At 46.5% G+C, this 22,195-nt stretch overlaps 1 protein-coding gene across 5 annotated transcripts in view; it reads right to left on the reverse strand.

Moving 5' to 3' along the window:
- The window catches only part of ica1 (islet cell autoantigen 1), a 322,738-nt gene that overhangs the window by 242,368 nt on the left and 58,175 nt on the right, over positions 1-22,195 (reverse strand). For all 5 annotated transcript variants that reach the window (XM_085988367.1, XM_085988366.1, XM_085988363.1 and 2 more), the window contains one exon: positions 10,947-11,019. In XM_085988367.1, coding sequence (XP_085844493.1) covers positions 10,947-10,992 — 46 coding nt within the window. In that variant the 5' untranslated portion in view covers positions 10,993-11,019. The remainder of the gene's footprint in view (positions 1-10,946; positions 11,020-22,195) is intronic.

Consider the following 22,195-nt stretch of genomic DNA (forward strand, 5'->3'; position numbering starts at 1 on the left):
AAAACTGTATTGCTCCAGCCCTCAAAAGTTTTTACCTTCTCTCTAGCCTCTTGGAGCTTGAACTGTAAAATGGCTGGATACCATGTGACAAGCTTAAGGACTGTACCATTGTAGCAAGAATAAAGGGGGTATCTCAGACTATACTACTGGAACAGGAAAATAGGGGGTTTCTCAATACAATAAGTCAGTCAGGTAAATTAACTATTATACTATTTAACCAATATTTTAAAGTATTTTCTTTCTTAAACTTTCATGACTCTTACATTCCGGCCCCTAATTGACTAGGCACATGAAGCATATCAATTACTCAAACATTCTTAAGAGTCATAAACTAATGAGTTCAACATATTTACAATATAAATGTCCACTTTTTTTGTTCAGGAACCTTTCACGCTGCTTCTTGTAGCAGGCAGAGCTTTGTGATCGGTCTTTCCAGGGTCGTGTAACCATCTGCAAACAATGCATTCAGAGAGTATTTTTCTAATTACAGAATTAGCTCCTGGAATCCAGTATCTTTGTCTTAGCTTTGCAAGCACGTGGTTCCTCCCACTGTGTCCAATACTCTGGTGTATATGCTGAAGAATGAGAGTAGCAACCCGGAGGTCCTTAGAAAGGATAGCAGGATGCTGGGCCTCCTCTGGCATAGCAGATTTGTTTAGTCGCCCTCCCACCCTCAGTACTCCATCTTGCAGTGTAGGGTCCAGCTTGTAGATATGACTACCTTTCTTGATTGGAGTATTTCGCTGTAAAGCTTCGATTTCTTCTGGATATCTTTGTCTTTGACTGAAGCAAACTATCTCCATCTCAGCCTTGGCCAAATCCTCCACGGTCAATGAATTCTTACCCAATGTGGTCTTGTGCTGGTGCATATATTGCTGTAGAAGCATTCTCTGCTTATCAGGGTTACTTTCAGACTGATGGATAGTGGCTCGATACTCTTTTCTCTTACCGCTCAGGTGTAGCAGCAACTCTTTCAACCTTAGAAACCATGCAACTGCTTTCCTCAACTGGTGCCATCCTGAGAAATGGTTAACAAGCTTGTTCACTGTGTCAAAGTTCTCTTTCGTAGTTATGAGATTTGCTGTGACTGATCTCTTGACTTTGACGTCGTCTTCAGCAATCTGACTTGTCATATCTGGTCTTTCTGGCCATGATCTCTCTGTTTCCAGCAGATAACTTGGGCCTTGTATCCAAGTTTCACTCCTCATGAAGTTTTCAGCCTTCAATCCCCGTGAGGCTTGATCTGCTGGGTTTAATGAGGTGTTTACATACCTCCACTGAGATGGTTGTGTAGCTTCTCTAATGGATGAGATTCTGTTTGCTACGAAGGTCTTGAAGCGTATCTTCTCATTCTCTATATACTTCAGCACCGTCGTGCTATCCGTCCAGAAGACAGATTCTTCTAATGGGAGCTGTAACTCTTTCCGCATCACCTGGTCAACTTTAACTGCAACAACCGCTGCCGTCAACTCCCGTCTCGGGATGGTGACCTGCTTCAGCGGAGCCACCCTGGATTTCCCCATGAGGAAGGAACAATGTTTCTAGCCCTTTTGATTTGTCAGCAAGAGGTAAGTAGCCGTGCCATAGCCGTCCTCACTGGCGTCCGAGAAATGATGTAGTTGAGCCGTCTTTGTAACTCCAAAACTCACAGGCTTGATGCATCTACTGACGTTGAAGCTAGAAAGTTGTTGCAAATCTGTCAACCATCTGAGCCATCTGAGCTTGACCTTCTGGGATATCTTCATCCCATCCTCTCTTGTCTCTACACAGCTCTCGTAGGATCAGCTTCACCGGCAGAATGAGTGGTGCCAGGAATCCAAGAGGGTCATAGATGGAACTGACCACGGAGAGAATCCCTCGTCTTGTGGATGGTCTTTCGTTCACCATTATTCTGAAGTTGAATGTGTCTTACTCAATGCACCATTGTACACCAAGAGCTCTCTCGATAGGAAGGACATCGTGGCTCAGGTGCAGATCTTTGACTTCAGTGGCTCTTTTCTTTTCTGGGATAGAAGCTAGAACTGCTCTGCTGTTGCTTATCCACTTAGTCAGATGGAATCCTCCATTCGAACACAGAGTTCTAAGGTCTCTTGACAGTGCAATGGCATCGTCTTCTGTTGACACGGACTTCAGACAGTCATCGACATAAAAGTTTCTGAAGATTGTCTCCACAGCCTCTGATGGTGCTTTGCCTTTGCCATCTTCTGCAGTTTTTCCTGAGAGCATAGCTTGCACAGCTGGGAGATGATGTGGCTCCGAACAAGTGTACAGCCATTCTACATTCCACCATAGCTTGACTAATGTCGCCATCTGGCCACCAAAGGAAACGCAGAAGATCAGCATCTTCATCAGGGATTCTGACTTGGTAGAACATTGATTCTATATCTGCCATCATGGCAACGAGCTCTTGTCTAAACCTCGTCAAGACGCCAATGAGGGTATTAGTAAGATCAGGACCTTGAAGCAGCTGGTCATTCAGTGAAGTTCCTCTGAATGAGGTGGTGCAGTCAAACACTACACGGATCTTTTTCTTCTTTGGGTGATACACACCGTGATGAGGAATGTACCAGACCCTTCCATCGTCTCTGTTCAACTGTTCCTCGGGCACTTTTACAGCATAGCCTTTCGCTATGATGTTTCTCATGAAGCCTTTGTAGTCTTCGTGAAAGTCGGGGTTCTTGTTCAGCTTTCTCTTTAGACTGATGGCGCGCTGCTCTACTATGCAGCGATTATTCGGCATCTTCGTGGTCTGTCTTCTCAGTGGCAAACCAATGTGATAGTGGCCATCAATGAACTGTGTAGACCTTGTCATCAAATCCAGGAACTGATGGTCTTCTTGTGACATCTCTGTCTTTTCCTCACAGCTGCGTTCTGAAAAGTCTGCGTTGAACTGCTGTATCAACAGCTCTTCAATGCTTGCGATAGAGATACGATTAACTGTTACATTTTGTCGTTGCTCTTTGTTCGACTTGTTGCCATCATCTCTCCTTACCGGTCCATTGACTACCCATCCAAGGGCTGTCCTGACTGCGTAGGGTCCGTCGTCCTTGCTGTTTATCACCTGCCATGGCTCCATAGTTTTGTAGGCATTGGTTCCAATTAATAGGCCAATTTCTGCTTCAATATATGGGAGACGCACCTTTTCCAGGTAAGGCCATCTCTCCACATCCTTCTGCAGGGCTAAGTTCCCTATTTTAACAGGAATCTCCCTCTGTGTGAAAACATTAGGCAGGTCTATGAAGTCCTTCTCTTCAAGTCCACACACTTCTAGGTCTGACAGGATATAGCTTTGCATTGACTTCTCATGACCCATGGTGCGTAATAGGATTTCTGTTCTTCTGCCTCCAACGTTCAGCTGTCGCATGAGTGATTCTGTGCAGAACGTTGCTGAACTACCTGGATCCATGAAGGCGTAAGTCTCCACAAACTTCTCACTCCTCTTAGACTTGATCTTTACAGGTACGATGGCAAGAATACAATCACTGTCACCGGCCCCAGTGAATCCACAAGTCTCTGGTTCTAGCGACACCAGAGCACTTGAAACAACCTTCTCGTCGGTATTGTTTTCTTCACTCTTCTTAGAGACTTGTTCTTCTTTGTGGATATGCAGCAGACTGGAATGTTTCCGAGTGCACTCTCTGCATGTTGTTCTTTGCTTACAGTTTCTACTCAGGTGTCCCTGAGAGAGACATCCAAAACATAGGCCATTGTACTTCAGGAATTCGATTCTGTCTTTATGTGGCTGTGCTTTGATGTCACTGCAGAAATCCAATGTATGATTCTTCTGGCAGAATAAACATGGCTTCTGAAAGGCATTAGCAGGCGTCACTGTGCTGCTCTTTTTGGGAGATGAGTTCTGAGACTTTTCTTCCCCAGCCTGAGTGATGATAGTTGCAAAGCTGCTTCCCCTGGAACCACCTTTCCTGAGAGTCTTTGATTCAGCGGGCTTGGCTTTCACTCTTCCATCAGTAGTCGGGCTGACATCCTGGATGTTTCCAAACAATGGGTCCCTAGCAATTTTAGCCTGTTTGTCTATGAAATTCACTAAGTCTGCAAACCTGGCTCTACTTTTCCGTCTCTCCATTATCTCAAAGGCTGTTCTTCTCCATTGTTCTCTCATCCTGTAAGGAAGCTTAGAGATGATGATTCTCAGTCGTAGGATTGTCCATCTCTTCCATGAATTCAACATCCTCCATGGTGTTGCGACATCCTATGAGAAAAAGAACATATGTGTTCAGTGCCTCCCCGTCCTCCGATCTGATCTGTGGCCACTTGGTAGCCTTTTCAATATATGCAGTGGCTATCTTCAGCTCGTTACCATAGTGCTCCTGCAGCAACTTCCTGGCTTCTATGTATCCCCGGTCCAGTCTCGTGTTCACAGCTTCTGACCAGGTCTTGTGGTTTACCACTGGTGTACTGTCCCAGGTAGTACAACTTATCACTGCTGCTCTCTGTTTTGGAGTCAATGGCTTGTTTGAAGGATCTGATGAAGGGCTTATACTTGAGTGGGTCGCCTTGGAACACTGGTATGTCTCTTTGAGGGAGTCAAAACAGATTCTGTTGTTTTACAAGCATCTCTGTAATTTCGTTCTGACGTTGCATCACTCGGTATAGGCTTCTCTCTGTGTCTTCAGGCCTCTGGTGGTCATCAGCAGGGTCTAGTCTAGACCGTCTGATGTCTGGGGTAGCATCACGTGCTCCTGTTAGTGGAGAGGCCTCTCTTCCACGTTGTAATGCCAGGAGATGGCCTTCAGACTCTCTTAACTCTTGAAGGTGCCCTGGATCCAACTGTGTGTGACAACATTGACTGGCAGTATTCGTTCATGCCATCCTGTAAGCCTTCAGAATCTTCATACACACTCAACTTGGCATCTGAAACCGCAATAGCTGTTTTTAGCTCCAGCTGTTCTTTCTTTGCCTGCACTTGGGCCTGTTGGGCCTGCAGTTGGGCCTGTTGGGCCTCTTCCCGTTCAAGAGCTTGCTTCTCCACTAAAGATGCTGCGCGCGCCATCAACGCCGCCCGTTGAACCTCCTCTCTCATGCGTCGCGATGAGCATGTGGTAGAAGCGACTGACCCGTGTCCAGAAACAGAGCTACCTTCTTTTCGATTTTTGCTCAGTCTGGCTGAAGTCTCTGAAATGCTATCATCTGGTCCGACTTCATCGTCATCTTTATCTTTCTCTGCTGTATCAGCATCTTGACGAATCTTTAACATCCACTGTTCTGTGGCCTTGGTATACTCCTTAATGCTGGATGATTTAAGATCAAACCAATTGTGCTGATCAGCGTTTCCCTCTTCTTCAGACAGAAGTGCTAATACATCTTCATTGAGTACATTAAATTCTTCATGCAACTTGGAGAAATCATAATGCATTATGTCTTCAGCTTTCTTAATATTAGCATTATCTTCCATGAGACAATCAATTATCTTAATTTTTCCAGTTATCTGAGCTAATTTAGCCCTCCTTGCACCTATTCTTCTATGTAACTTCTCTTCCATTGCCTTTGGGGTGAGCTTTACTTCCCTCTTTTGGCCAACAATCCTTCTGGCTGGGGGAAGCTCCTCACGGCTCCGTAAGGCCTCGGCCATTTTACCCGCAGCTCTTATTTAGCTTCTCAATAGAATGAACAAGGCAACTAACAGTCACTGTACCTTCGCTTTCTTATATTGTCGTCTGGCTCCGTGACCATTCATGTATACGTTCGCCGACAATTCCGTCCTTTCCTTCTTAGTTTTTGACTAATGTAGTGGCGCTTCGTAATTTCCAAACATGCAGCCACTGAGCTTTGAGGCTTTTAACAACGAGTAGATGCGTGTCGAAATAAAACGTTCCAAAATGTAACTTTGTCTTTAAACTGTTTACTGTAACCCCTTACAAACAGAATTACAAAGCAAAACACGTTTAAACGAACACGGTCCAAAACTGTATTGCTCCAGCCCTCAAAAGCTTTTACCTTCTCTCTAGCCTCGTGGAGCTTGAACTGTAAAATGGCTGGATACCATGTGACAAGCTTAAGGACTGTACCATTGTAGCAAGAATAAAGGGGGTATCTCAGACTATACTACTGGAACAGGAAAATAGGGGGTTTCTCAATACAATAAGTCAGTCAGGTAAATTAACTGTATTATACTATTTAACCAATATTTTAAAGTATTTTCTTTCTTAAACTTTCATGACTCTTACACTCCCCCTTAATAGTGGTGCGAGGTGTGACCCTGTTTCTGAGAGACTTACTACCTAACAAATTGGGTGGGTGCTCCAAAATCTACCACACATCCAGCATTGAGCCAATGCATAAATAAGTTTTTATATCACAGAAGTCAGACCTCATTCAAGGCTTTGCCTCCTAAAGTATCATCCTCCTAACCCACCCCTCAAAAAAGCAATGAATTTAAATAATCCCTCACATGGAAACATTTTAAGATGGAATCATTAATGCCACTTTTTTGTTTTAAAATCACTCACTCAACATGCATCTTTTTTTCTGTTTAGATAAATGTCTGTATTAACTTGGTGGGTAAATGCACCATCTGGTCCGATTCTGAATGAAGAAGAACTAGAAGCTCCAGGTTCAATCCCTGGTCTCTGCAGTTAGCTAATCTTAGCCAGGCAGCAATTGGGGTGCAAAAATTGGCCACAGTTGCCCTGGGCCAACAAAGAGAAAAATAATTAGCCAGTTTCTGCTCCCAATTGTTATCCAGTGATCTGCACTGCAAAGTATGTACAAATGGACATTGGGTGAGGAGAGAATTGGGCTCAGCTATGATACCCCCAGTGACCAAATAGCTTGCCGACACTAGAACATGCAAGAGTGGTCTCTTGGGTGAGATACTTGAGGACTGGTTCTACCCAGGTAATTACTGTGCCTTCGGAGATAAACTGGAGAACAAAATTGAGACAAAATGAAATGATCTGATTACCTAGTAAAATATTGACTATTCGAACATCACTTTAAAGCAACTGTACAGCAAGCATAGATTACAGAGTTGGTCATGATAGTGTAACAAAATTACATGGGATTTTGTGGCTTTAAAGGTATACCCCGTTTAAACTTTCAACTTAAGTTGTATGGGTTGGATTTTCCTCCACAACCCATAGCAAACCGAGCAGAATAGCAGCAAAAGCAGTGGAGAAAATCAAATGGGGCCTATTGCTGTAAACTGCCCTAAACTTATTTTTCCTTCCCTCCGTTGCCAGCCCTTCTCAAGCTGTTGCACATAAATACAAGCAGGGAGGTAGGTCCAGGTTACTAGCTCATTTCTCTCCTATTTGCCCCTCGTACCACTGTTCCCTAGGACTTCCAGAAGCCATCTGGTAGGTGGTCCCTGTGGTAGCAGCAGGAAGGTCGCAAAGCCCCTGGATAGAGGGAGACCCTATTAGTGAGCTTCTCTTTCTCCACATCACCTCAATCTATCACCTCTTTAAAGCCTCAGTCTCAGCAGAGGTCATCAGTAAAAAATTGGATCTAGTCTTCAGGGCTCTTCTGCCCTTTCAAGTGGCCTCCCACCTCTTCTGGTGCTGTAGTGGTGATCCCACAGAATATTCCACCCTTGCAGTGGATGGCTCCTGTTTACTGGTAGGGATCGGATCGTGTTGGGAGCCCACTCTGCACAGTCAATGTTCCCAACCTAGAGAAATGGTTCGAGGGCTACGAGTAGCAAGAGGAGAATCTATGCCAAATCCAAATTTGGATATTAGAGAAAATATGCATAAGCAAAAGGAGTTGAGATACAGATCAGCCATGACCTAATAGAACAGACTTAAAGGGCTGAACAGCCTTTTGTTCCTATGAAGTTTGTTTCTAAATTACTGCTTGTATTGAATTATGGGCTTGATTTTAACTCAGCCGTCAGGCAGGCTTTGAAGCGTGCGGGGGGTTAAAAATCGCAAAACCCGGGGGTCGGGACCCCCCCTCCCCCGCCTGGTTCCCGACACCTAGCCATTTTAACCCAGGCGTGTCTGATGGTCCTGAATCAGTCCCGCCTGCAACAGGCGGGACTGGTCTTTAGGGCCCTTAAACAGCACTCATTGGCCTTTATAATCCCATTTTAACAGGCCCTTGCCTGTTTAACCCTTTTCCCACGTAAAACACGCCTGGTGGGGATCACGCCTGTGAAACCTGGCGTGAGCACTATTGGCTTGCTGACTAACAGCTGCAGGTCAACCATTAAAGAGATTTGATCAGCCATCATTTGCAGGTGGCAGGACTTTGTTGTTTCAGGCCTGGGGCAACTTTTACCAGGCTTAACCACACCTGTGGAAGGTTGGAGCCTCACACACTTCTCCAGTGTGACCTCCTGCAAAACCCCTCTCGCCAGCCTCACTCAGCGCTTCCTCAACTGAGGCATCTACCAGAAGCATGGGAGGCCTTTTTTTCCTTCCCTTCTTGGCATTAGAGGACCTCCAGCCCCATTTGCGAAATGACACACGCCACAACTGCAGAAGTTGCCATCAGAATTTTTATGCAAAACAAACTGATGGCATTTTTACAGAATACACATTTCACCCAAGTGACTACCCTTGTGACTATTTGTGCTTTATTTTCCTCTTACGCGTGCTCCTATGTAGTGGTTCCCCTGTGGCTTCAGCAGATGTGGAGGCTCACTTTCCTACTGCTCCTGTTTCGACACCTTTGGCGGGCGTCCTCTGGGGTGGCGACCCTGTGAGGGCTCGTCAGCAGTCTGCTGCTCCTGCGGCTGTGCAAGGGTTGAGACGTCTATCTCAGTTGGGTATAGACTCCGGCGGGGCTCTGACCGAGGGCTCTGCAGTGGCATGGAAGTGTGAGCGCTTGGAGAGGAGCCCCCACTTCCTTGAGGGCTGCCACCAACCTCCCTCTCATGGGTCAGGTCCCCCTCAGTGCCTGCAAGTGGCTTGAGAGCACCTTGCTGCACATCAGGGGGGCCATGGGGACCAGTCTCTGCAATGGCAGTCCTACTCAGAAGGACTTCCATGAAGGTCTGGTTTCTCTGTTCAATAGATGCCCATCGCTCCTCAAGTGATGTCATTCTATTCTGAACACTCACCATGTTTTCCATACCCTGGCAACTAACCGCCTCCATGGCCGTAGCCCTCCTCTCCTCTACCGTAGCCAGCCTTACCACGGAGGCAGCAATCATTTCCACGTAAGTAGCCATCCTTTCCGTGTTGATGTGTTCATGCGCCAATGACTCCACAAAGGCTCTGCTCATGTTCGCTATGGACTCCTCCATTCGCTTCACACTCGCAGCGACCCTAGAGACAAAACCTGCCAGAGGATCCAGCATCTGTGCCTGGAGTTCTATCACCTCTGATCTTACGGATGGACCCAGAGGCAGAGGGTCGACATGCAGCTGAGCCGAGCTGGCAGAGTCCTGCGCCCTCCGATGAGGACTCTCCACTGCTGTCCCTGTCGCCACAATCTGCTGATGCTCACTTGTGAGCTGTGATACACCAGGTGACAACTCTACTCTATGTCCCGAAGGTCCCACCGTGTTGCGAGTGTCTGCGCTGGTGCTGGGTGCGCTTATTTCTGCTGACGCTGCGCCCTCAGAGGTTGCAGATTCCTCTGAGGAGTCTGGCTGCTCAGGCTCTTCCTCCTGCACAGTGGGGACGGGGGCTCTCGATGGTCCTGTGGGGGAGTCAAGGAAAAAGTTAGAGATGTGATGCCAAGGTTACATGCACATTGCATTTTGCAGATGATCATAAGTCCATATGATGTAGCTTCAGAATCATTATCAGCGACTCATGCAATGTCAATGAGATGGAAAATTATTCTGTCACCAGCTTGAGGGGATGCACCTGTCTCTCCTTCCCCAACTCCCGCATCTATGTCAGCCCCGACAATCTCCAGGACGCCTTCCTCCCAGGGGGTGAGCTGGGCTAATGAGGGCGGCCCTCCTCCTGTCCTGGCTCGCTCTCTCCTGTTGTGAGCTCTCTTTCCCTGCAATGAGGGAGACAAGTGGAGGTTGAGTGAGAATGAAGGAGTGAGTGCAGAGATTGCATAGCATAGATACTTAGAAGGCGACAAAGATGGAGTGAGGTTGTAAGACCAAGGGCCCTCCCTGTGTGTTGTCAGTTGTGTTCAAAGCATCAGAGTGAGAGGGAGTGTGAGGGCTGCATGGTGGAATAGTTATGTAAATGTGAGCATAGAGAGAGAGAGGGAATGGGTAAGGGTGCATGGATGTGAGTGTCAAGTGGGATGTGGAGGAAGAGATTGCTAAAGCTGAGTGCTGGTGAAGAAAGGCAATGGGGATCAGATTGAGGGTGATGGAAACTTCATACAGTACTTACTTTTCCAGTGCGATGAAGGTCATGGAATCTTTTTCTGCACTGCATCCAAGTGCGCTGTGTGAGCCCCAAGGAGTTGACTTCCCCAGCCACCTGTAGCCACACAGCCTTGGTCTGACTGGGAGGCCTCTTCCTCCCTGAAGAAGGGAACAGGACCTCCCTGTGGGCTCTAGCACCATCCAGCAATGCCTGGCGTGAAGCCTCATCTAATTTGGGGGCAGCTCTTGCCCTCCCGCGGGCCGTTGCTCCTGCAGGCTCCTGTGCCATCTCAATGGTGAAGTTTGGAAGCCTGCAGAAGAAGCAAGGCTTGCTGTGGGCCCTAAAAGCAGCAGCAATGATGATGTCATATTCTGCGACTTTCTGACTGGAAATACTCAATTGCCAAGGCTTCCCACACGTTGGAAATCAATTGGCCAATTGAGTTAAAATTGTATCAATCTCACAGACCCATTTAGATTCATGTGGGAAACACTAAATTCGGGGAACCCGACAATTCCCCGCACCCGAGTTAAAATCGAGCCCTATATTTTTAATGATTAAATTTTGCAATTTTTTTTTGTAAATTCTCTCTGTCATGAATTTAGAACTGAATATTACAAACAGTAACATAAATAGACACCAATGTATTGAAAATATTCAGTTAAATTTTGTGTTTATAATAGCATATTAAATACATACAACAAATCCGTTTCTGGTACTGTTCAATGACCTTCAGAAGTTCCATACATGTTCTCTGAATGGAATGGAATACCTAAACAAAATACAAAAGCCAAACAGGATTAACGTAATTGCATATGATGAGGAAATAACCTTAAGCAGAGGGCCATACCAGGAGACTTTGCCAGGAATAACAGGTGACAGGTTTGCTACTGTTTTAGTAATGCTGGTTGGTCACTGGGGAGGAGAATACCTTCAAACATCCATATTGGCTAACTGAAGTATCAAAATCAAGTTACTCTCATTGTCTACAGAGTAATGACAAAACTAGGTGCTGTAAATCTGCCATTAGTCCCATCCCAAGTGCATTAGGCTTAAAGGTGTGCTCTTGGCTTGTCTGAACACTTTAATCCAGACTCTGACTGAATCCTGTTGTGAAACTTTCAAAATCAGAGTTACAGTCACTTTTTGGATAGACCTCAAGGTAATTTTTACTGAATTTGTACAGTCACTTTTCCCAAAATGAAAAAGGCATATCTAGATATAGAAAAACAGTACATCTAGTGCAGACATCATACTCCAGATGGCTACATTTATAAACAAAAGAGGGAAAAAAGGTAGTCGGTCCATTGTGGTACCTATTGGCTGGAAAATTAACAAGAACATTTAACCAGCATCATTACCTTTCCGGTTGGGGGGCGGGGTGGGGAGGAGGCAGGAGTAGAAACAGAAACCCTCTCTTGTCCTGGCAAGCTTCGGTCAGCATTTCTGACCTCTTCAGCAGGATTAGGGGGACATCACAGGTGTGCTCCTAACCGACCAAATGTTCGGTTATCCTGTTTCAGTGATCCATGGCAGGCTCAGTGCTGAAGTTTACCAATGGGCAGGATCTGGGCCTAGATGTGGAGAATTTCCAAGCCCATATCTCAATTTCTGTATTACAGCAGGATTCCCTGGAATTTTAGAATCAGCAAAGGTTGATTGCAATGACTTTTCTGACAGTTGTTAAACACAGTTACTGTTTCTGGGATCAGTATGTTGGTTGTAAATCTACATATGCTGGCAAACTCGTCATTGTATGCACTGGGCACGATCCGAAAATTGGTTACGGCTTCTATTATGGATCTATATGGCATGGAGTGCCAGTCCATCCACTGTGAATCTGAAATCATTCTCTGACAACAGCCATCTTACCCCAGAGAAGTACTGTGACAACTGTAAGCTTTTAGCAGACTGTAAGCTTGCTGAATGATATAATTCTCATTGTTATATTTGTGTGGGCTGATATTGCTGCTTGGGAGGGGAAATACAAGGGGTTGGACATGGGGGAAGGGCGAGGGGGCAATGGAAGAAAAGGCAGGGAAGGGAGAAAGTGGAATGGGAAGGGACATGGGGTGAAGAGGAGAAGGGCATAAAGCTGTAGCGGAGAGGACAGGACAGGACGAGAAAGAGAGAAAATGGGGAAAGGAGAGGATATTCGGAGGAGAGAGGCAAAGGGAGGAATTGGGAGTAGATGTGAGGCAAGTGGGGATGCATGTTGGATTAAGACCAATAGTCTCCACTGCCCTCCTTCACTATGTCCCAAATTATTACCAGACCACATGCCTCCCCCCTCCCACCAACTCACCCACCCATCCTCCCTCGTTTCCTTCTGAAGCCGTATACCCGCCACACCATTATACACCCACACTGCTCACTGATGCCAGCTGCCACTAGCGAGCAGCAAGACATAATAATGGTAAGGGGTTTGAGAAGTCATCAATGGGAGGTATGTGGAGACATGAAAGTGCAGTGGAACAGTGATTCTCTCCCAGACGCATTGTGTGCTGCCAGATCCTGGGACCTCCCACCCCACCCCCACCCCCCAAGCAATGCTTGAACCTGAAACACAGCCCACATTGAGTGTACAACTGAAGGAACCAGCATATTCTGACTCACCATGAACAAAGCCATGTGTAATTTACTAATAATATATTAAATCTCGTGTCTAATATGCATTTGCTCTTCAGTCACCCGGAAGTACTTCCTCCTGTCACATTGGGCCTGCAATTGCGATCAGAGGCTTCCTGCGGGCAGATGCCTCCGACCTGTAAAATATCTACAAATGTACCTGGTAGCCCGGAAGATACAGAGGCTTGCAATCCTGGGTCTCTCCGGGTCCACGTGGGCAGAGCCCCACGTATCCCAGGGGCGCATGCGATTCGCAAGAGCCTCGGAGATCACGTGGGCCGGCCCAACCAATAAAAGAAGGAAATCCCCAATCATACTTATAGGAGTTGCGTACGTACGGAACTCCCATAAGTATGATTGGGGATCACTTAAAAAATATATGAACACATTGAAATAATTTTTTTTTTTAATCTTTAAAATTAATTAAAATGCCATTTAATTAAATATTTTAAACGAAAATTTAATTTTTTGAAAATATAATGTATATGTTTTAATGGGGCTAAAAATAAACTTACCTTATTGGACAGTGTTTTTAATGTATAAATGAATGATAAAATTTTATTTTTCTATTTTTTAAAACTCTTAGACGTAAGAATTTCACAGGCATTCAGCGGGCAGAAGTTGGGCAAATACCACAACTCTCCACCCACAGTGGTCCATCTCCTGGGGATGCGGAGGATCTGTCAAGAGGATTCTTGACAGATTGCAAGTTCTGGGTTTTTGCGCATGCGCTCCGCATGCCTAAACCCGGAACTTGCGCAGCCCCTACGGGCGCGTGCGTACCTATATTAATGACTTGGATAAAGGGACTGAGTGTAATGTAGCCAAATTTGCTGATGATACAAAGATAGGTGGGAAAGCAAATTGTGTGGAGGACGCAAAGAATCTCCAAAGGGATATAGATAGGCTAAGTGAGTGGGCAAAAATCTGGCAGATGGGGTTTAATGTGGGAAAATGAGGTTATCCACCTTGGTAGGAAAAATAAAAAAGCAAATTAATTTAAATGGGGAGAGATTACAAAATGCTGAGGTACAGAGGGATCTGGGGGTCCTTGTACATGAATCACAAAAAGTTAGCACGCAGGTACAGCAAGTAATTAGGAAGGCAAATGGAATGTTGGCCTTTATTGAAAAGGGAATGGAGTATAAAAGTAGGGAAGTCCTGTTACAACTGTACAGGGCGTTGGTGAGACCACACCTGGAGTACTGTGTACAATTTTGGTCTCCTTATTTAAGGAAGGAAATACTTACATTGGAGGCAGTTCAGAGAAGGTTCACGAGGTTGATTCCAGAAATGAAGGGGTTGTCTTATGAAGAAAGGTTGAGCCTATACTCATTGGAGTTTAGAAGAATGAGAGGGGATCTTATTGAAACATATAAGATTCTGAAGCGGCTTGACAGGGTAGATGCAGAGAGGATGTTTCCCCTCCTGGGGGAATCTAGAACTAGGGGGCATAGTTTCAGAATAAGGGGGCACCCTTTTAAATCGGAAATTAGGAGGAATTTCTTCTCTCAGAGGGTCGTGAATCTTTGGAATTCTCCTCCCCAGAGCTGTGGGGGCTGGGTCATTGAATATATTTAAGGTGGAGATAGACAGATTTTTGAAAGGTAAGGGAGTCAAGGGTTATGGGGAGCGGGCAGGGAAGTGGAGTTGAGGCCAAGATCAGATCAGCCATTAGCTTATTGAATGGTGGTGCAGGCTTGAGGGGCCAAATGACCTACTCCTGCTCCTACGTCTTATGTTCTTATGTACCTTGTACGCACCCGGGGGGGCGGGGGTCGCAAAATATGGATCAGTATTTCCATCATGGATGGATGTCACATTTCTACCCACTTTTATACTCGACTTCCATTGAGTTCTCTCAGCTACACCTCCAATATATGTGGCACTGCACAGAAAAAGAGGGTGTTCCTCAAATATAGATCTTCAGGTTCAGTGGTAGACAGACATTAGTATCAAAATAGGATGAGGATTGTTAAAAAAGCAGGTTGTAGAAGCAAAAGTAGACCATTACGATTGCATAAAACAATATAATGATTTTTATAACTGCATTGGAGTAAACAGAGAGCCAAAGAATGGGTCTTTGAAAGGCCGCAATGATGATGAGCTATTGGACAACCAGGAAATGATGGATATTCTGCACAATTTCTTTGTATTGGTGAAGAAGCTGGTGACACTGTCCCAGAAGTGAGGATTGATTTTCTAGGAAGTGAGGAGGAAATTTTAAAGACAGGAACTTCTGTGGGGTTGCACATTGCGGAGTTACGACCATTAGGCACGGTGAGGTTGGCTGTTGGCACAGGCAGGTTGGTTGCTCTTTGGACTTCCTGATATAAGGTGCTGGAAATAAGACGCTGCTACAGTGCCATCAGGTGGTCACTGTCTGGAAGTGCTGGACGTTTCATAAAAGTTTGTTCACAATGTCAAATTTTGCATTCTTAACTAACATTACCATCACAGATTTAAGGTACAAACTGGCCATTTACAGTGCCACCTACAGGTGGTAGGATCCCGTGCTTTTTTTTTATAAAACAGCTTTATCACAGTCAACTATATTCCCTATTTTGGTACTGCAAGTAGATGCTGACATTTGTTACCATTTATTTTTCTCAGAAAACCTGACAGGAATTTTCAAAGCAGTTTTGAATGGAATATTATAACCCACTCTGCAATTTTAATAAATAGATAGCAATTACTGACATGCAAATCATAGGGGAAGAATTTACACAGGAAAAATATAAATTTCCCCCTACATAAGTCAAAAAACCAATAACAGTGCACTAAATGTTCCACTCTTGCACTCGTGGTACACCATCAGTGCATATCAGGAAATTGCCTTTCCCAGACCATGATTTTCTGTCCACTAATTTTACAAAGCAGAAAATTTAAGCTAAAATATTTGAAAGCAGGAACATAAAGAAAGGAACTAGTTGTTGATGATGAAACTGATGGGCAAAAGCGAACTTGAGGGCACAAAAGGGGCTGTTCGGGGGAAGGTTTTGTTATATTTCCTACTTATGTTAGGTTGAAGGGAAGGAAGAAGGTGGGTTTTTAGGAACTAATGGTTCAAAAGGGGCCAACGCCAGTTTGCGTCCCATTATCCTGGGCCCTCTGCCCCACATGCTGTCAGACCATGCTCTCCAATATGCTGTCAGACCATGCTCTCCAATATGCTGTCAGGCCATGCTCTCTAATATGCTGTCAGGCCATGCTCTCTAATATGCTGTCAGGCCATGCTCTCTAATATGCTGTCAGGCCATGCTCTCTAATATGCTGTCAGGCCATGCTCTCTAATATGCTGTCAGGCCATGCTCTCTAATATGCTGTCAGACCATGCTCTCTAATATGCTGTCAGGCCATGCTCTCTAATATGCTGTCAGGCCATGCTCTCTAATATGCTGTCAGGCCATGCTCTCTAATATGCTGTCAGGCCATGCTCTCTAATATGCTGTCAGACCATGCTCTCTAATATGCTGTCAGGCCATGCTCTCTAATATGCTGTCAGGCCATGCTCTCCAATATGCTGTCAGACCATGCTCTCTAATATGCTGTCAGGCCATGCTCTCCAATATGCTGTCAGGCCATGCTCTCTAATATGCTGTCAGGCCATGCTCTCTAATATGCTGTCAGGCCATGCTCTCCAATATGCTGTCAGGCCATGCTCTCCAATATGCTGTCAGGCCATGCTCTCTAATATGCTGTCAGGCCATGCTCTCCAATATGCTGTCAGGCCATGCTCTCCAATATGCTGTCAGGCCATGCTCTCTAATATGCTGTCAGGCCATGCTCTCTAATATGCTGTCAGGCCATGCTCTCCAATATGCTGTCAGGCCATGCTCTCCAATATGCTGTCAGGCCATGCTCTCCAATATGCTGTCAGGCCATGCTCTCTAATATGCTGTCAGGCCATGCTCTCTAATATGCTGTCAGACCATGCTCTCCAATATGCTGTCAGACCATGCTCTCTAATATGCTGTCAGGCCATGCTCTCCAATATGCTGTCAGGCCATGCTCTCTAATATGCTGTCAGGCCATGCTCTCTAATATGCTGTCAGGCCATGCTCTCTAATATGCTGTCAGGCCATGCTCTCTAATATGCTGTCAGACCATGCTCTCTAATATGCTGTCAGGCCATGCTCTCCAATATGCTGTCAGGCCATGCTCTCTAATATGCTGTCAGGCTATGCTCTCTAATATGCTGTCAGGCCATGCTCTCTAATATGCTGTCAGGCCATGCTCTCTAATATGCTGTCAGGCCATGCTCTCCAATATGCTGTCAGACCATGCTCTCCAATATGCTGTCAGACCATGCTCTCCAATATGCTGTCAGACCGTGCTCTCTAATATGCTGTCAGGCCATGCTCTCTAATATGCTGTCAGGCCATGCTCTCCAATATGCTGTCAGGCCATGCTCTCTAATATGCTGTCAGGCCATGCTCTCCAATATGCTGTCAGGCCATGCTCTCCAATATGCTGTCAGGCCATGCTCTCTAATATGCTGTCAGATCCCAACAACCCACAATAATCTGACCCCAAAAACTCCAAAACCCCTTCCCGAGTCTTGCTGGATCCCGGGATTCCCCATCCCAGACTTCTACTCCCAGATCCCAGGACTCCTACTCCGTGCTTACAAATCCCTAGAAACCACGTCCAGGGCAATGTGATCCTAAAACAGCACAAAATCCACCCAGGTCTGGAGACCTTCCCCCAGTACCTCCAGGTCCAAGGATCCCTCTCCCAGTCATCCCAGGCCCTGTCCCAGAGTCTTTAGAACCTTGAGATCCCAATCCCTGTATTCCCAGACCCAGTGATTCCCTATTCGAAATACTGCTATACCCTGAAATCCCATCAGAGTACTGCAAGAACCTGGACCCTATTCCCAGTGTTTCTAGATCCCACAGGTGCCCCCAATGCTGACAAGTCGGTGTCCCTGGTAGCACTATGGAATCATGGAATTTTACAGCACAAAATGTGCCCATTTGGCCCATTAAGCCTGTGCCGACTCTCTAAAAAGAACTAACCGCTTAGTCCCAGTCCCCTGCCCTTTCCCAATTCCCTTTTCATTTCTTTTGTTTTCAACTGTGTATCCACTTCCCTTTCAATATGGATGCTACTTACAACACTGTTTCAGGTAGGACAATCCACATCCTAAATCCTTTGCATATAAAAAAAATCTTATAACTTCTTTCATTCTTTTGTTGATGATCTTAATTTTATACCCACCAGTTGCCGACTCACTTAATGAAAACCTCTCAATGCTGAACACCTGTAGTACTTGGCATAACACCAGTGTTCTTATAAAACGTCTGACTTGCTGTAAGCAATAACATGGGAGATGTACGAGTATGTTAAAATTTATGCTACAATGTGCATTTCCTGTTGCCACACTTTCTTACTTCTTGTGCCATGATTTTGTTACACATTGTGACAATTGATAACACTTTAAATAATGCCTGCTTATATTAATTTTAATGGGTGATGATAGAACACCTGCTCAAATTACCATTAAACTTACCTCCAGTCCTGCCTACCATCACTCGAAAACAGCAACTCCTAGCATAGAAACATAGAAGATAGGAGCAGGAGTAGGCCATTCGGCCCCTCGAGCCTGCTCCGCCATTCAATGAGATCATGGCTGATCATCCAGATTCAGTACCCTGTCCCTGCTTTCTCCCCATATCCCTTGATCCCTTTAGCATTAAGAAATATATCCAACTCCTTCTTGAATATATTTAATGAATTGGCCTCTACTGCCTTCTGTGGTAGAGAATTCCACAGGTTCACCACTCTCTGGGTGAAGAAATTCCTCCTCATTTCTGTCCTAAATGGCCTACCCCTTATCCTTAGACTGTGACCCCTGGTTCTGGACTCCCCGACCATCGAGAACATCCTTCCTGCATCTGGTCTGTCCAGTCCTGTCAGAATTTTGTAAGTTTCAATGAGATCCCCTCTCATTCTTCTAAACTCCAGCAAGTACAAGCCCAATCGTCCCAATCTCTCCTCATACGTCATTCCTGCCATCCCAGGTATCAGCCATGTCCATAACAAGCCTAATTCAGCTTTCCTGCCACCAAGTGCATGGTACAAATTTTATTTCCATTCCCTATTTTTCTTTCTACCTGTTATCTTTTCCACTTTCAGTGTCACCCCATCACTGCTCGCCTCACCTGATTCCACACTTTCGGGCATCTCGTTTCTTCACAGCAAGAAGCCTCAGGCTGTTCCCATCCTGCTCCTAATGCCCACATTCCTTACCTCCACCAGTCATCCACCTTACCCTACCCATTGCACCACATCTGCTGCTTTTCCTTACCTTCCCTGCCATGGGAAAGGTTCCCTGCCATGGGAAAGGGCTCAGGCTACTAGTCTCCGAGTCAGCTCAGTCCCGATCCCAGTCCCTTATTCTTCGCCGGCAACTGGCAAGTTTATAGTTGGGTGCCACCCGACTGCCCATTCCAGTGGCGAAGAGGCAGCTGCAACTTTGTGCTCCAGGCCTCATTTGAATCTGACCAGCGAGCTGCAAACACCAAACGGGTGTCCTGAGGCAGGTCGCTGGTTTTGGGCTACAGGAATACGAGTAAAGATATAGACATATCTAGAGTCAGGCAGACCTGCAGCTTCAGTCCAGGGCGAGGACGTCATTGCCAGTGGTTATAAAGGTGACAGTGGCCTTGAATTTCTTTGCATCGTACTCCTTCCAGGCTGGAGTGGACAATATCTGTAACATCTCCCAGTTCGCCGTCCACTCCTGTATAAGGGAGGTGAGTGAGGCTCAGTATGCAAGGAGAGCTGAATACATTTCAATGTCTCTTTACAGAGAGAAGCAGGTGGAGCGAGCACGCGGCTTCGTCAGGATAGCAGGCTTCCCCAAGTTGCAGGGTGCCATTGAATGCACACACGTTGCTTTGCAGGTGCCGCATCTCAATTTGGAGTTGTATCGCAACCGCAAGGGATTCCACTCCCCCAGTGTCCAGCTGGTGTGCGACCATACTCTCTGCATCATGCAAGTCAATGCTCAGTATCATGGCAGCAACCATGATGTCTTCATTTTGCAGCAGTCTGCTGTACCATCAGCATTTGAGCCACCACAACAAACCAGAGGGTGGCTACTGGGCAACAAGGGATATCCCCTGACCACCTGGCTCCGCTGCGCTACCCAACCACACGTGGGCAGCATACATACAATGAGAGCCATGCTGCCACATGGAATCTGATAGAGCAGATCATTGGCGTCATTAAATATCACATCCGCTGCCTGGATCGCTCGAGAGGGGCCCTGCAATACTCACCAGAGCACGTCTCAATATTCATCGTAATCTAATGCATGCTCCACAACCTCGCCATCATGAGGACAGCCCTTGCCACCAAGCATATGGCAACCACCGGAGGAGGAAGAAAAGAAGGAAGAGGAGAAGGAGGAGGAAGAGTAGCAGGAAGGCGAAGGAGGGAGTGGAAGAGGGGGAGGAGGAAGCGGAAAGGAGGAGGTAACCCAGACAGCCCCTTTCTGCCAGCTGTCCATGATCGAATCATCTGACTGCGGTACCAGTGTAAGCACCCCAATTCCATATTCAACATTAGTCCCACACCTTCCCTTCGCTCTGTTACTGACCATCCCCATCCTAGCATCCTCTTGGCCACAATGCTACAATAAAAGCCACCACAAAACAAACATTCCAAAACAATTTTATGAATCACACGATTACAATATTTGAATCAAAAGTCAAATAATCACCCTTGCGCATTCCCTTAGTGCCAGTCTTCAGTGTGCTTTTGCCTATCCAAGTGCTCCTACACAGTGCTACCCTAGTGGCTGCAACATGGCTGGTGGAAGGCTGTTGACTTTCAGTGGGGGAGACTGCAGATAGCCTTGCAGGATGACCTCGATCAGCTCTGGGCCTAGTAAACCCGGCTTCAGACTGGACAACCTCGGCATGACTGGCAGCAGTCTGGGCTGGCTGGCTGACAGGCAACAGCTAGGGCACTGGCGGAGTGGCAGTGGTGGGAAGACAAATGTTGTCATTCTGAGAGAGGACATCAGGCTTGCCCTCCACGGAGCCACTGCCACACCCCTGGGGCGGCGCCTCAGCAATCCTAGTAATATGCTGGAGAACAGATTGCTGGACTGCTGTGACACCCTGCAAGCCCCTTTCAACTCTGGTAAACCCAGCCATGATGGCAATAATCTGTGCGTGGCAGCAAGCTGAGCCTGCATGACTTCAGACGTTGGGTGGATGCTGCTTGCGCTGCAATGGAAGCTCAGACGTCAGCCATCAGACGCTGCATGAGTGCGCTAATGGATCTGCTCACCCCTTCCACACTGGAAAGGATGGGTTCCACGCTCTGCAAAGCCCTGTGGCAGGCCTGTCAAAGCACCAAGTATTTCATTGTGCATATCCATCAGCATTCTTCTGTTGGCCGACCCATCGAAGTCCTCATCAGAGTCCTGTGCAGCAGAACTCGTGGGCGACCTCGCCCTCCGGGGAGCTGGCACCTGCACTACTCTTTCCCCTGCCCTGGCTGCAGCCCATTCATGCCCGGTGACTCACTACGTGCAGATCCCACCTCTAAGTTATCCTCTAAAGTCCACGCAGTACCAGCATCTGAGCTGGTGGCTGCAAGAGTCAGATTGAGTGACGGCATTTCTTTTTCATCATCATTCGTCTCTTCCTTTTGCACCACTGGCTGGCCAGGTTTGACTTCTTGGGTCTCTGAAATGAGAAAGGCACAAGGTAGGCTTGTGGTGTGGAGGAGGGGAGGGGGAAAGCAAGGGGTGCATGCTTATACCATGTACAGCTTGTAAGTCAGAAGAGATTGTGAGATGAGGGGGAAGTGGGATATGAGAAGGAGGATTAGGTATGAGCACACCATCAGCTTCAATGTTTTCAGTGCCGCCTCTGGCCACTCCAATTATGGCGAGCACCATCTCCTCGAGCGGGGTCAGGATATGGAGGCACGCCTGTCACCCTCCAGTTAGCTGCAGCTGCCTACGATTGTGAGCCACCTTGTCCTGCAAGAAAGAGGGAAGTATGTCGGTGAGTGTGGTTCACTGTGTTTGGCTTGGTGGCTGTCATGGTTGAATAGCTGGCAGTGTATGCAAGCGGTGAGGTGTGGGTGTGAGGCTTGCAGCAGTGCTAAGTGTGTGAGGGTGAGATGGAGCATATGAAAGTGAGGTACAAGTCATGATTGATAGAGATTGTTGGTCGGTGCGCAATGGGGGTGTGGTGAATTGAGCCGTCTATGAGGCTGGCGGTGCAGTTTGTGGGATATGGCATTTGAAGATGAATTTACTGACCTTGACCACTCGTGTGAAGTCATTAAGC

The sequence above is a fragment of the Somniosus microcephalus genome, chromosome 5, assembly GCF_052327205.1.
Source record: "Somniosus microcephalus isolate GS21.2 chromosome 5, FLI_Smic_1.0, whole genome shotgun sequence".
Taxonomy (NCBI): domain Eukaryota; kingdom Metazoa; phylum Chordata; class Chondrichthyes; order Squaliformes; family Somniosidae; genus Somniosus; species Somniosus microcephalus.